Here is a 16,273-nt window from a genome sequence, read left to right as displayed (position 1 = left end):
ATTTTATGTCAAAGTCAATGAGGCTAAATGACTCGAACATACAAGTATTAAATAACAAATGCTTATAAAAGAGTAAAAGACACATTTAAGTCATAAAGTGCATAGACCATTATTGAAATTCATTTAACCATTATTTTGGCCATGATACAAAGCCTAAAATGTGACAATGTTATTATAATAATGACAACATATATTAATTCCCTTTCTAGCAAACGTTTTACCAAGAGCAAGATGAATTTGATGAGATCATTAGATACAAATTATGCTATTTCAAATATAACCTCAATCTAATCCAAATTTTATTTTACAATTATTTCATACATAAATAAAACTGAAATATTTATTAATAAAATATTTTTTTTCTTATTTTTAGTCATATGGTGTGTTTGAGGAGGTATCAATGTGAATCAAATTTTAATTTCGCCAAGAAAATATAATATTTGTGGCGACTTGGGCAGGACCTAGACTCTAACCTATTAGTAGAGTTACTCTAATTAACGTCCAAAAAAGATCAAGGTTGTTGGCCAAAAGAAGGGAAGACGGCATAATTCACCCAAAAAAATGTCGAAATTGATAGAATTGGGGACGAAGATCATCTGTGTTGGTCGTAACTATGCTAACCATGCCAAAGAGCTCGGAAACCCCATTCCCAAGGTTCTTCCTTACTCTTTCTCTCTCTTCTTCTCTTTCTCTGCTCTACTATACTAATCTTCTTTTTTCTATCTGTGATCAGGAACCTGTTCTTTTTATGAAGCCAACTTCATCGTATCTTGCTAATGGCGGCACTATTCAAATCCCCGCTTCAATGGATCACCTCCATTATGAGGCTGAACTTGCTGTCGTTATTGCCAAGAAAGCTCGGGATGTCCCTCAATCTTCTGCCATGGATTATATTGCAGGTTTTTGTTTTTTTTGGGGGATTTGTTTGCAGTTATTAGTATGGCTTCTATTAAAATACTTGCTTGATTTTTATGGTGTTAGTGAGTTGGAGATTGATGCGTAGTGTTAGATTATGTATTGCAGTTACATGTATAGCAGTTTTTTATTTTGTACAGCAGTTAATATGGCAGTTATTTAGGAACAGTTATTCGAAACTCATGTATATATATTATCACCATTACAATTGAATAACAATTAACAAAGAAATAATTGAAACCCCAAAACTCAGTGTTAAACCAGAATACATGGTATCTGAGCGGCAACGATTCTGAATCGTATTTGCAGCTTCATCATATACCGATTAACCTACCTAAAGCCCAGAAATGGAAGATGAATCAAGAACTGTCATAGCACTAGACTAACCGGTCACAATGGGACAGTTGTTGCAACTGTTCAAACAGTTAAACTCCAACAAACCGCCCACCGAAACCGTGACCAGCACCCATACCCTCTAAATTTCAGAGAAATTAACAAAGCAGAATTACACAAAATGGTCCAGGCTGATGCACCTAGCTATTAGTGGACGAGATCGTCTCAATCACATCATCGACGACCCACCATCCACAAATGACCCAACGTACAACCAATGGATTAGAAGCGACTCGATTGTTATCTCATGGATTTGGGAGAATATAGATTCTGACCCAGTGAATCAGTATCTTGATTTCCCAACAGGCAAAAATTTGTGGCAAGGGATTGAGATACTTTACAGTAATGGGAGAGACGGCCTGCAAATATTCGATTTAACAGTCAAAACCAACAAAATCCAACAAGGAACAAACACAATCGAAACATATTACAGCAAGCTACTCGTGCTATGGAAGGAAATTGACAGGAGACAACCAAACCCTATGAAAGATCCAGGCGAAATCATCATCTATAATCAATTAATCCAACAAAATCGATTGTACCAGTTCTTAGCGGGAATCAATGAAACATTTGACAAGGATAGAAGAGATCTCCTTCTCCTAGACCCACTCCCTACAGTGGAGGAGGCTTATGCGAGTATAAGGAGAGAAATAATGAGGCGTGGAATCATAAATACGGAGCCCTCATCAGATCTGGAATCACCGGGCACCGGTGGAGTTTTTGCGGCCAAAGGAAGACCTTACCGGCGGGAAGATGATAAAACTCACCTAAAATGTACCCACTGTGGCGGTACAAGACATACAAGAAATGAGTGCTTTAAACTCTTAGGTTACCCGGAGTGGTGGCCGGATATAAAGAAAAAGGGGGAAAGAAAACTGGCACAATTTTTCGATCAAAACCGGACCGGAAAAGCAGCAGTGGGATGGAGTACAGAAGGACCTGTATCCATGGAGGAAGGGGAGAAACAAGGAGAAGAAGCCATGAACGTGACAGGTATCAAGAGCAGAGAAGGAGAAGGTACCAAGAGAAGAAAAGGAGACTCTCTCTCCCTCTCAAACGGCACAAATATAGTAGGGTTAAGGGGAGTGGGTGAGGCAGAGAGGCACCCTCAGCCCTTTAAATGGGGAAGGGGGTCACGTGTGTAATTTTGGTTTGTTAATTTCTGGTTTAACAATGAGTTTTGGGGTTTCAATTATTTCTTTGTTAATTGTTATTCAATTGTAATGGTGATAATATATATATATGAGTTTCGAATAACTGTTCCTAAATAACTGCTGTATTAAATAACTGCTATACATGTAACTGCAATACATAATCTAACACTCCCCCTCAAGTTGGGTCGTAGGGTCACCAACACCCAACTTGCATAAAACTTCTTCAAAGAACTGAGCTCCAACTGCCTTTGTAAGAATGTCTGCTAGCTGATCTTTTGATTTTACATGTGGAAGCTTGATTACTTGGGCTTCTAATTTCTCTTTTATGAAATGTCTGTCGACTTCTACATGTTTTGTGCGATCATGTTGAACTGGGTTTTCTGAAATGTTGATAGTCGCTTGATTATCACAGTACAGCTCACAACTCCTTGTAGGGGTGAATCCCAGTTCAGTTAGTAACTTTCTCAGTCATAGGACTTCTGTGATTCCCTTGGCTACACCTCTGAATTCAGCTTCTGCACTGGACATAGCAACCACCTTTTGTTTCTTGCTCCTCCATGTGACTAGATTTCCTCCCACTAGAGTAAAGTAGCCTAACGTTGACTTCCTGTCATCTCTATCACCTGCCCAGTCTGCATCTGTATATGCCACAAGATCAAGGTGACCATTTTTTTGATATAAGACTCTCTTTCCAGAGCATCCTTTGAGGTACCTGAGAATTCTATGAACTGCGTCCATATGCTGAACCTGTGGTCTGTGCATGAATCGACTGACTACTCCTACTGCATACGCAATAGCAGGCCTTGTGTGAGCTAAGTAGATTAATTTCCCTACCATGCGTTGATACTGCATCCGATCAGCCAATTTTCCTCCTTCAATCATCTGTAGTCCATGGTTCATCATCATTGGTGTCTCAATGGGCTTGCAGCCCAACATCCCTGTTTCAGTTAACAGGTCTAATACATACTTCCTCTGGGATATCAAAATTCCTTTGTTTGATCTGAGAACTTCAATCCCTAGAAAGTATTTCAGTCTACCAAGGTCTTTCATCTCAAATTCTCGGAATAATTTTTTCTTTTAGATTTACTATTTCCTCAATGTCATCCCCGGTAATGATCATGTCATCGACATAAATTATCAAACATGTTATTCTCCTTCCTCTTTGTCTTAGAAACAAGGTGTGATTCGAATTACTTTGCCTGTAACCGAATCTCTTCATCGCAGAGGTGAATCTTCCGAACCATGCTCTAGGAGACTGTTTCAACCCATACAAAGCCTTCCTCAATCTGCACCCCTCATTTTCTGAGAACCCTGATGTTAGCCCTGGTGGAGCTTCCATTTACACTTCCTTCTGTAACTCCCCATGAAGAAAGGCATTTTTGACGTCAAACTGATGAAGGGGCCAATCTAAGTTTGCTGCAATAGTGAACATAACTCGAATTGTATCAAGTTTAGCAACTGGAGAGAAGGTTTCTAAATAATCAACTCCATACGTTTGAGTTTTGCCATGAGTCGAGCTTTGTATCTTTCAACCGTGCCATCTGATTTGTATTTGATTGTGAACACCCATTTACATCCGACGACTTTCATTTTATTCAGTAAGGTGCATTTTTCCCATGTGCCATTCCTCTTGAGAGCGTTAATCTCTTCCTCCATAGCTTTTCTCCAGTGAGCGGAAGTTAGGGCTTCTTCGACTGTGGTTGGGCTTTTGGTTGTATCTAGCGTTGCCTTAAATGCCAAGGCTCTGTGACAAATTTCCTGTGCCAGATTTCTCAATGGGATATCTCGAACGTTTTGCTTCATACTCAGGATCATATCTTCTTGGAGGAACTCCTCGAGTGGAACGAGGAGGTAACATATATGATGCACTATCAACATTTTGACTGTCATGATTCCCTGTTTCAACTGTATCTGTGACGACTTCCTCATTCAAAGTATCAACAATCACATTATCATTGTTAGTGTCTTCTGGAACAATATTATCAGGATTTGTATGACTCACCTGATGATCAGACAGGATTGGTAGCGGCAGAGGAGTGGACAAAACGTCTTGGTGAGGTGACTCTGTAGCATTGTCTACTTGATCTTTTGGGTCTAGGTTGGACAACCACGGACTAACTAACCATCTGAGATCGTCATTATGCTTCTCTCCCTGACATCGAAGATGGTGGTAGTAGTATTCATTCTCGATGAACTCGCAATCCATGGTGGTATAGACTTTTCTAGTTAAGGGATCATAACACCGATAACCCTTCTGATTCCTACCATATCCAATAAGAACACATTTGATTGCTCTTGGTTCAAGTTTGTGTCGTACCCTAGCTGGACAGTGAACGATGACTATGCACCCAAATATACGAGGATGTAGAGTATGCGAGGAAGGTACAGAAAAATGGGTTTGGAGGGTGGCTAAGGGTGTGTGGTATTGAAGGCTCTTTGTGGGAAGTCTATTGGTAAGGTAGTTGGCAGTGGCGATGGCTTCAGGCCAAAGATGAGTGGGAGCATGGGAATTAAGCATAATAGAACGGGTCATCTCAAGAAGTGTGCGATTTTTCCGTTCTGCCACTCCATTTTGTTGGGGTGTATTAGGACAAGAGGTCTGATGTATAAGGCCTTTTTGCTTATAGAATTGTTGCATGTTAGAGTTAATGTATTCTCTACCATTATCAGGTTGGGTTTGGAATTGGGTACAGATCATATTATAGAATTCAACAAACACATGAAACACTTCAGATTTCTGTCTAAGGAAGTAAATCCAACTCATTCGGGTACAATCATCAATAAATGTAACAAAGTATGAAAAACCATGTAATCCTACGACGGGAGCAGGACCCCACACATCAGAATGAAGCAGAATAAAAGGCATATCAGCTTTATTCAAACTATTAGAATACGAGTGTTTATGACTCCTCGCAAGAATACAAGTTTCACACATAAACTCAGTTTTTAGCCCTATAAAATTAGGAAAAAGTTTTTCTAGATACCCTACTGATGAATGTCCCAAACGTCGATGCCAAGTCCATAGTTGTCTTTCCTCTGACCCGCGAACAAGAACTGCTTTGCCTTTTTGAGTCTCCTCTTCCAAGTAGTATAGTCTACCTCTCTCAATACCATGCCCAATAATTTTCCCTGTCTGAGCATCCTGCACAACACAACCTCCGGGTTTCATGAGAACAGTACAATCAAAATCTCTAGTAAGTTGGCTCACTGACAATAATTTATGTGACATTTTAGGGACAAATAAACAATTTCTTAAAGTGAGATTTTTTGTGAAAGAAATAGTTCCAGCTCCGCTCACTTTAATCCCTTCCCCATTAGCTGTTTTAATGATGTCTTTCATAGGAGTGTCATGAGTCAAAAAATCGCTCGGGTCATATGACATTGTATCGGTAGCACCACAACCAAAGATCCAACCCCCTTCAAAATAAGATGAAGTATTAAAACAGCTAATGGGGAAGGGATTAAATCGCTCGGGTCATATCTTATTTGAAGGGGGTTGGATGCTCAGACAGGGAGAAGCATAATGACGATCTCAGATGGTTAGTTAGTCCGTGGTTGTCCAACCTAGACCCAAAAGATCAAGTAAACAATGCTACAGAGTCACCTCACCAAGACGTTTTGTCCACTCCTCTGCCGCTACCAATCCTGTCTGATCATCAGGCGAGTCATACAAATCCTGATAATATTGTTCCAGAAGACACTAACAATGATAATGTGATTGTTGATACTTTGAATGAGGAAGTCGTCACAGATACAGTTGAAACAGGGAATCATGACAGTCAAATTGTTGATAGTACATCATATATGTTACCTCCTCGTTCCACTCGAGGAGTTCCTCCAAGAAGATATGATCCTGAGTATGAAGCAAAACGTTCGAGATATCCCATTGAGAAGTCTGGCACAGGAAATTTGTCACAGAGTACCTTGGCATTTAAGGCAACCCTAGATACAACCAAAAGCCCAACCACAGTCGAAGAAGCCCTAACTTCTGCTCACTGGAGAAAAGCTATGGAGGAAGAGATTAATGCTCTCAAGAGGAATGACACATGGGAAAAATGCACCTTACCGAATAAAATGAAAGTCGTCGGATGTAAATGGGTGTTCACAGTCAAATACAAATCAGATGGCACGATTGAAAGATACAAAGATCGACTTGTTGCAAAACTCAAACGTATGAAGTTGATTATTTAGAAACCTTCTCTCCAGTTGCTAAACTTGATACAATTCGAGTTATGTTCACTATTGCAGCAAACTTAGATTGGCCCCTTCATCAGTTTGACGTTAAAAATGCCTTTCTTCATGGGGAGTTACAGAAGGAAGTGTACATGGAAGCTCCACCAGGGCTTACATCAGGGTTCTCAGAAAATGAGGGGTGCAGATTGAGGAAGGCTTTGTATGGGTTGAAACAGTCTCCTAGAGCATGGTTCGGAAGATTCACCTCTGCGATGAAGAGATTCGGTTACAGGCAAAGTAATTCGAATCACACCTTGTTTCTAAGACAAAGAGGAAGGAGAATAACATGTTTGATAATTTATGTCGATGACATGATCATTACCGGGGATGACATTGAGGAAATAGTAAATCTAAAAGAAAAAATTATTCCGAGAATTTGAGATGAAAGACCTTGGTAGACTGAAATACTTTCTAGGGATTGAAGTTCTCAGGTCAAACAAAGGAATTTTGATATCCCAGAGGAAGTATGTATTAGAACTGTTAACTGAAACAGGGATGCTGGGCTGCAAGCCCATTGAGACACCAATGATGATGAACCATGGACTACAGATGATTGAAAGAGGAAAATTGGCTGATCGGATGCAGTATCAACGCATGGTAGGGAAATTAATCTACTTAGCTCACACAAGGCCTGCTATTGCGTATGCAGTAGGAGTAGTCAGTCGATTCATGCACAGACCACAGGTTCAGCATATGGACGCAGTTCATAGAATTCTCAGGTACCTCAAAGGATGCCCTGGAAAGGGTTATATCAAAAAAATGGTCACCTTGATCTTGTGGCATATACAGATGCAGACTGGGCAGGTGATAGAGATGACAGGAAGTCAACGTTAGGCTACTTTACTCTAGTGGGAGGAAATCTAGTCACATGGAGGAGCAAGAAACAAAAGGTGGTTGCTATGTCCAGTGCAGAAGCTGAATTTAGAGGTGTAGCCAAGGGAATCACAGAAGTCCTATGGCTGAGAAAGTTACTAACTGAACTGGGATTCACCCCTACAAGGAGTTGTGAGCTGTACTGTGATAATCAAGCGACTATCAACATTTCAGAAAACCCAGTTCAACATGATCGCACAAAACATGTAGAAGTCGACAGACATTTCATAAAAGAGAAATAGAAGCCCAAGTAATCAAGCTTCCACATGTAAAATCAAAAGATCAGCTAGCAGACATTCTTACAAAGGCAGTCGGAGCTCAGTTCTTTGAAGAAGTTTTATGCAAGTTGGGTGTTGGTGACCCTACGACTCAACTTGAGGGGGAGTGTTAGATTATGTATTGCAGTTACATGTATAGCAGTTATTTAATACAGCAGTTATTTAGGAACAGTTATTCGAAACTCATATATATATATATATATATATATATATATATATATATTATCACCATTACAATTGAATAACAATTAACAAAGAAATAATTGAAACCCCAAAACTCAGTGTTAAACCAGAAAACACGTAGTTTAGATTATAATAGTATAAAAATATATAATAGCATGGTTGATTCGATCTTGACGTTTTTAGAATTTTGCACTTATTTGGTTATTGACGTACTTGAGGTTTATTGATGTGGGTTGATTAACATCATGAATTATTGCTTGGTATTTGGGATACATATATGGATGATCATTGGAATTGATATATTGGTTCCAGTGCCATTCTTGGCGTTATATGGTCCCTAGGCAATCTAAAAGAAACGAGTTCTCTCTATGAAGGGTCGAATCTGAACTTAAATGGGTGTTTGGAAAAATAACAAATACGAACCCTATATTATAATTAACATTAAAAAATGTAGACATGTCATATAATTCTTAGATGATAAAGAACTACTCACAAATTGTAAATTTATAAGTGTTACTTTATTAACTACCATTTTCTAATTTTAGGGTCCTTTCTAACTCTACGCCCTAGGCAAATGCCTACCTTGCCTATGGTTAGGAACGGCTCTGATTGGTTCACGTAGTCGATTCTAATCTTTTGGGATTGAAATTTTGACATTGTTGTTGTGGGATACATCTATGTTTGACATAATGTTGAGTGATTAACATCTGGAAAAAAAATTCATATTTGTGGCAAGGTAAGATTGAGCCTTGAAGTTTCCAGGGTTGTAGATTGTACCCTCATGTCCCCGATTTAATGTATCAACGACGACTTAGATCTGTATCACTATATGTCTTTGAAGGTGGTAGAATAATCAATAGGCTTGACCTCCACCTTTTTTTGATTTCGAGGTAAGGATAATTCTCCACTCGAAACAGGGGAAGGAGATTTGATCTTGTTGTAAGTGTGGTGAGAATCCAACCCATGTCATTATGGTGGACGGGGAAACCAATCACTAGTCCGACCTATAAATCTCGACCTTTACCTTGATTATGTGCAATATTGTGAAATCATATCTGTATGTTCCTCTAGCTCTAGGTGCTTTCTTCTAACTTATACTCTAATCGAATCATGATATTCTCCAACCACCCTAAATCTACTGATAGACTCAGATTATGGTTTAGGATAATATTCTCTACCCTGCTTTTGACTAATGGTTCAAGAATGCATCGAGTTTTTCAATTATGTTTGGTGAGGATTTTACTTCAGGATTTCTATATTATACAAGTATATTTGATCTGTTCAACAAATTTTACTGCTTTCCCCTGAGCTCTTCTATATAGTATGATATCTAGCACAATGCTTGTTCTTGTTTTTGAAGTAAATTTAATACACTAGTGTTGATTTCCAGGTTATGCTTTGGGAATTGATATGACAGCAAGGGAACTCCAAGCATCAATTAAGGTGAAATGCTCATGCTTGCCTTTGACTTGTATTTCTTCTACTAGCCCCTACAGCTCATAGTTTAGGCACAAAATATACGAAGAAAGTTTTCCAATTCTTAGATAATCAGCACTTAGCTACTTGATACGCAGAATTGTCTAATACACAACATCTTGGATTGTATGGAAAAAGTTTAACAGATTTACGATTCCCTAACATATCTTAAATATATTTCTTTGATAATCTATCAGGCTGCGGGCCTTCCATGGCTACTGGCTAAAGGACAGGACACCTTTACTCCGATCAGTGAAATGGTAAATATGATTGGGACTATGTACTATTCATGTAATTCCACTCCACTCCAATAAAATTTCATAAATTCTTGGTTTGCCAATATTCTACAGATTCCTAAATCTGCTGTGCCTGATCCTCACAACTTGGAGCTTTGGCTAAAGGTGGGTTCATCAACCTATTTTGTTATAGTTATGATAATCTGATAAGAATCTAAACCACTTGCATGACAGGTTAATGGAGAAACAAAGCAGAAGGGATCAACGAAAGATATGATGTTCTCAATTCCGTACCTCATCAGCCATATAAGCTCCTTCATCACTCTTTTAGAAGGAGATGTGATCCTTACAGGTAATTGTCATAGTGTAGTTTCTCTTAGAAGATATTCAGATGTCTGGTTGCCATGATTAGAGGAATTGACCTTCACAGCCTTCTTTTATCACAACAGTTATAAATTACTCCTTTACCTCTTTGAGATTGCTATTCAAGGGATTGACACAAATGTTAAGAGTAGTTTGTGGATGATTAAAAAGATAAGAAATGTGAGGATGAGAATTAAAGAAAGTGGTTGGGATTATTTTCAGAAAAAGAAATATAGCAAAGTAAATGGGACGGACAAAAATGGGGATCATAACAAACTCAAGGGGGCAAAGTAGTATTAATATTTGTTGAGTTTTTCGTTAATCTACCCTCCCTTCATCTTTAGTGGGTGGTGGCCCAGATACCCATTTTAGAATAAACAAGAGAGCTCACCCAAAAGACTAGTCTAGTAGGTGAGATATAGCTCATTTACTCTATAAATCCCACATTAGTTGCCCATGTGACTGATGTGGGATAAAATCCCATAACCTTGTAATGGCCTCAAATCCATTCCAATACAATTGAACCCCCATAAGTTCCAACGTTCTCGTTGGTCAGGGTTGGTTTTACCTAGACCACCACTCCGAGTTGGATCCTCGTTGGTCACGGCTACGTGGATCATGACTGGCTTAAACCAGGTCACCATTCCGTAAGCCACCTTTTAGAATCGGCTTCGATACCATCGTTATAGAATAAACAAGAGAATTCACCCAAAAGACTAGCCTAGTAGGTGAGAGAGCCATTTGCACTATAAATCCTACATTAGTTGCCCATACAACCGATGTGGGACAAAGTCCCATAACCTTGTAATAGCCTCAAATTTATTCCATTACAGCACCAACCTTCAAAAGTCTGAAAACAAAGAAGAGAAACTTTTTAGAAAAGGAGATCAAAGACACTAATCCCTAAAAAATAGCTACAAAACATCATATAACTCTATCTCTTAACTTTATTTTTCCTTGATTCCCTTGGGGTGCTTTGTTCACTAACCATTAAAATTATTTGCTTAAATTTTCCTAAAAATTGTTTCAATTTGGTTTACATGACTATATCGTGCAGGCACCCCGGAAGGTGTTGGTCCAGTCAAACCAGGTGAAAAAATAACTGCTGGTATAACAGGCCTCATAGACGTTAATTTTAATGTTGAAAAACGGAGTGCTCCAGTTACCAACTGACCGAGTTATGGAGATCTTCTGATTATATTTTAATTCTTTGTTGAGCAAGAAGTCGACTCAGACATTCTATTAGCTGATCGGGAGCTAATTTTTATCCTGTTAATTCTTCGTTGAGCAAGAAGTCGACTCAGAAATTCTATTAGCTGATCGGGAGCTAATTTTTATCCTGTTAATTCTTCGTTGAGCAAGAAGTCGACTCAGACATTCTACTAGCTGATCGGGAGCTAATTTTTATCCTGTTGAGTGTTTTCAGTTAAGTTACTATTTACCGAGATATACTACAAAGCAATAAAGAATTATGCAACTGAGAGTTTCTCAGATCTAATGTACTAGTTATTCTGGAGCAAGTTAAATCGAGATCTACAACACATCCAATATAAGGGTAGATTTTCAAATTTCTCATTGTTTATGATCAATTATGGCCATTCCTATTTATAGTTGCAGGAATTTCCCGGTTAAAGGCCGTAGCAACCACTTCCGGCTTCTCCTCCAGTGGGTTACAAGCTAGTTCTTCAACTATAACCACATCGTCCTTCAAGAGTGGCATTCCTTCTTCATTCTGCCTTCGTTTATACATTCTTTTACACTGTGTTTGGATGGAAAGAAAGAAAGAAAAGAGATTTGAAAGGATGGAGGATCCTTTATTTGGATAACAAAAAGAGAGGAGAGGAATTTGAGGGAAAATATTAAATTTTATTAAGAATACACTTTGCTAAAGTTGAAAGATTTGAAGGGAAAACATTCGGTTTACTTTCTTTTTCTTTCCCTTTGCTTCTAAACAAACAAGATATACTCTCCTTCCTTACCCTCCCCTTCCTTTCCCTTCTCCATCCCTTCATTTCTTTTAACTCCTAATTTGCTATTTAAACATAATTTTGCGGTTAGAGAAGGTTAGATTATGGTTGCGCAATGTATCATAGCCGAGATAAGCCACAGAGGAAGAATGTTGTTGGGTTTGCCTCGTCTCCTTTCTTAGTCACTCAGTGATGCCAGTTGATGCTATCGACTTGAAGTCGCACCGGTTACAACATAACTAACATGAAAATAATGTTTTTCATTAAAATCCGCACCAATAATCGCCTTTATCACAATAATTCTCACATTGCTTTATTGTAGAACTCAGATTAAATTATAAAAAATAAAAAAAATTAAAAAAAAAAAAAAACCTTAAAATTTCTGGATGAAGTCATAGATATGTTTGGTGACAACATCAGATTTCTCTTGGTGCAGAAAATGGCCAACTCCTGGAAGAACAACAACTTCATGTAAGTTTGGAACATCCTTCTTCATTCCTCCTTGATGAACATAATCTTTAACTCCAGGCACATGATAAGCCAAGTCCAAGTCTCCCACAACAAACTTCACAGGTACGTTAACTTGAGCTCCGGTCCATGGCGCCGTTAGCTCCCAATTTAACGTAAGAGCACGGTAGTAATTCAAGCCACCAGTAAAACCTGATTTTGCGAAATTGTGATTGTAGTAAGCTGCATCATCGTTCGACAACCAATCAGGATAAGGAGGAAGTTCTTCGAATGCTTTTCCCTTAGGTATGATTATAGGTCCTGGATCATCCGGTCTTGTAAATAGCCTGAACACTTTCATAGCTTCACCACCTGCTTCTTCAATCTCGCCTTCCATTTCTCCAGCTTCCTATTTTCAAAAACGTTAAATTAGGGTTATCATAATTCCGATTCCGATCCATGATTTTACGACTCTACGATCTAAAAATAGACGAGCAAAATGAAATATTGTTGATCCTAATTAGAGATGGGTCCCCAAGATCCTATTAGACCTACCCCTAATTTTAGGATTTGTATCTGGATTCTGGAGGCAAGAAAATAATTGGGTTTAAAGTGAAACTCGACCAAGACCTCTTTTCGCACCCATTTATGACCGTGATTCATTAGACATGTCCTTGATCCATCAATCCAACTCTAGATCAAACCCAAAACTAATATTAAATTCATTATAAACCTATTTCAATGTGTATATGGTCTTAATATTGACCTATATACAACTTTTAGATTCATTTTAAAAAAAAACATTTAACTATGAATAATCAAATTATAACCCATTTAGAATTGATTTAGGACCTTATACCCGGTGGGTGTAGATCTGAATTCTAATTATATAAACCTAAAGGGTATGAATCCATATATAGGTCCACTAAAATTTGATGGATACAGATCCAGCTTTGATTAGACCTTGATAAATTCGAGCGTCGTTTATATAAAAGATCCACATAAGACAAGAGTTAACTGCACACAAACTTAATGAGGTTTCATCCTAAAACCAATTGATTATGAAAGGAGTAGCTCATCAACCTTATCGGTCCGTCTAGTTAATGGTACTAAATAGTGATAATGGGAATAACTTATAGTGTAAAATTTCAACAAAAGTTCTATGTCAATCCCATGGTAATGAAACTTTGATCACAAAAAAAATTTTTATTTACAAATTTTCATTACCATCTAATACGACATCTCTCAATGATAATATATTAGAATGAATTTTTTGTAGAAAATGAGATGATTGAAGGTTGTCAAGCATAGCCATCAAGGTAGCCAAGAGATTTTTCAACCAAAATTATACTAGTTTTCATTTCCATTACCGCCGTTTATTACCACCTACCAAATAGGCCGTATATGTTAGTCAACCACTCTATAATTTTTCGATGTAGGATCACATGAATTATATTTCCAACGCTTACCCTCACATTTGATCCTATTTATTTAATTCAGCAAGAATATCATTCTTTTCAAACCCACAACTTGTTTTTTAATCTGTGGAAGATTGATTTTTTTTTTGTTTCCAGTTGATCGGAAACTGTCGGTTAATGCCGTGTTAGGTCGTGACAATTCGTCACATAATCACCCAGTGGGCCTACTCGTGTGGATATACCCATAGGGCACCTTGATGAGGTTTATTCTTTCCCAAAATCATATGATATTAGGAGAATTACTCATCAAATATTATATGCAAGTGCACAATTTAATATTAACAAGTATTTTCCAACAAATTCGACCCATAAACATCTCAAATGCAAAATACTTCCTCCGTTCCATATTAGTTACAACGTTTGATAAAATGAAACTATTCATTCATCATTTTTATTTTGTCATTAGTTTTTAATCTATAAGTTAAAACATAGTTAAGTGCGATCTTGTTTGATTCGTCTCATTGCAAAGATTATTAATATCAAATTTTCATAATTTTGTATTATATATAATTAGAGATATTAAAAATTATATTAGTGCATTAGATTGCATGAAAAAGCAAACATTGCAAGTAAATTGAAAGGAGAGTTTATTGTGTGAACGTGTGATTAGTACATGCATAAATTACCTGAAAACGACAAATATATAGATCATCACCATATGCAGCTTTAAGCATTTCCAACACAGACTCATTAGGATTCCGAGGCATAAAAGCCACACTTAGATTCACCAACGCCTTAACTTTATCCGGTCTAAACACACACAGCCACCAAGCAATCACGGCTCCCCAATCATGGCCCACTACAAATACTTGATGGGCCCCCAACTCATCAATCAAGCCCACCAAATCCCCAACAATATGGAAGTAAGTATAGCTAGACGGGTCGGGTGGGGCTTCGGTATCACCATAACCTCTCATATCAGGTGCGACAGCACGATAACCAAGGGCTGAGAGGGCTAGGATCTGGTGTCGCCAGGAGTACCATAGTTCTGGAAAACCATGGATGAACAATACTACTGGGGCCCCCTCCTCTCCTTTCTCTGCTATGTGCATTTTTATGCCGTTTACTTGGATTGTGCGGTGCTTTATGCTATTCATCTCCGGTTCATTTGAACCCATTTTTGCTCTCTAGGTGTTGGGTGAGCTTTGAAATAGAAATAGTTAAATACTAGTATTTGGGTTTTATGTAAGAGGTTAAGCATCAACAGCGAATAAGAGAAAAAAATAACATGACTTTGTTCACTGTTATTAATAGTTAATAGAAAAACAACAGTATCATATCATTTATAAGGACCAAAAATATATCACGTGCTTATTGGTTGTTGATACCAGCGGGCTAATATTTGTTTTTATTGTCTTTCAAACGTTTTGATATTGTGTGTTTTTTTTCATTGTTAGTAACAAACTAACATGAAACAATTGGTTTTGACTTTTTTTTATCAATTTATTTATTCGCTATTAATTTTAGCGAACAAAATATCAGCTTTGACATCAAAATGCTTATTATGAAAATTAAAATTCCTTAAAATTTATTTTGAAATTTTTTATTAAAATAAGATTATTTTTTCAAATTTTCAAATCCCATCCAATTGAAGAGAGAAAATAGCAAATACAAATACATAATAATTTAAATCGGATGATTTCACAAATACCTACTCGATGCCCAATTGCTTGAAAAATTCAAGTGTTCGGTGGCCGGTGTATTAGTGATATGACTAAGTGATTATCTTTTGTGTCTTAGATTAATTAACTACCTATTTGGTTATTGTTATGTAATTATGAAAATGAGATAAAAATATATTTTGATTTAGTTAGAAGACTTACTTTTTATATTCGAGTATTTTTTTACTGCTATTGAGTGTTCAATACAAGTCTCACATTTAAAAAATAAAAGAGTTGGTATTTGGTAAGCATAAAAGTGATCAAACTCTAAATTAATATGAGATCCACTGATAAGGTACTCAGAAATAAATTCATGCGGGCTTGATCTTAAGCGGACAATATCATATAAATGCATATTGCTAGAAGTCATGTATAGGCGAATTGTCAACATGACCTTGCGATGGAAAAATCTAGCCTTGACGACTTGTATCAAGAGTCTTTCTTCATGTGGTATTCAAGAAACAAAGGTCTATGATGAAGCGGTGGTGATAAAAGATAAATTATATTGTCGGAGGATAGAAAATAAGTGAGAAAAATGAGACAAAAAAAATATTACAGAATAGTGAGAGAAATATGTGGATAAGATAAAAGGATAAATTAAATATATAGATAAGAA

At 37.4% G+C, this 16,273-nt stretch overlaps 2 protein-coding genes across 2 annotated transcripts; one reads left to right on the top strand and one right to left on the bottom strand.

Annotated features, from left to right (window-relative positions):
* Positions 1 to 451: 451 nt before the first annotated feature.
* LOC130825931 (probable acylpyruvase FAHD1, mitochondrial) lies at positions 452 to 11,672 on the top strand. Its single transcript, XM_057691383.1, has 7 exons — positions 452 to 654; positions 734 to 899; positions 9,420 to 9,472; positions 9,703 to 9,765; positions 9,856 to 9,906; positions 9,976 to 10,093; positions 11,162 to 11,672. Exons 1-7 carry the CDS (start codon positions 562 to 564, stop codon positions 11,275 to 11,277), a joined length of 660 nt encoding a protein of 219 aa, XP_057547366.1. The 5' UTR covers positions 452 to 561; the 3' UTR covers positions 11,278 to 11,672.
* A 679-nt stretch (positions 11,673 to 12,351) lies between these two features.
* On the bottom strand, positions 12,352 to 15,311 carry LOC130825929 (uncharacterized). Its single transcript, XM_057691382.1, has 2 exons — positions 14,623 to 15,311; positions 12,352 to 12,927 (listed from the first exon to the last, which is right to left on the bottom strand). The coding sequence occupies exons 1-2, from the start codon at positions 15,112 to 15,114 to the stop codon at positions 12,445 to 12,447; spliced, it is 975 nt and encodes a 324-aa protein (XP_057547365.1). The 5' UTR covers positions 15,115 to 15,311; the 3' UTR covers positions 12,352 to 12,444.
* Positions 15,312 to 16,273: the final 962 nt, after the last annotated feature.

Source organism: Amaranthus tricolor, chromosome 10 (genome assembly GCF_026212465.1).
Source record: "Amaranthus tricolor cultivar Red isolate AtriRed21 chromosome 10, ASM2621246v1, whole genome shotgun sequence".
Lineage (NCBI taxonomy): Eukaryota > Viridiplantae > Streptophyta > Magnoliopsida > Caryophyllales > Amaranthaceae > Amaranthus > Amaranthus tricolor.
The sequence above is the reverse complement of the archived record's forward strand: the minus strand, read 5'-3'. Positions and strand labels throughout refer to the sequence as shown.

Coding starts and splice junctions, on each gene's coding strand:
- LOC130825931 (XM_057691383.1), top strand. CDS start 562: ATGTCGAAATTGATAGAATTGGGGACGAAGATCATCTGTGTTGGTCGT. Junction 900..9,419: donor TGCCATGGATTATATTGCAG/GTTTTTGTTTTT, acceptor GTTGATTTCCAG/GTTATGCTTTGGGAATTGAT. Junction 9,907..9,975: donor ACTTGGAGCTTTGGCTAAAG/GTGGGTTCATCA, acceptor CTTGCATGACAG/GTTAATGGAGAAACAAAGCA.
- LOC130825929 (XM_057691382.1), bottom strand. CDS start 15,114: ATGGGTTCAAATGAACCGGAGATGAATAGCATAAAGCACCGCACAATC. Junction 12,928..14,622: donor TATATATTTGTCGTTTTCAG/GTAATTTATGCA, acceptor TTTTGAAAATAG/GAAGCTGGAGAAATGGAAGG.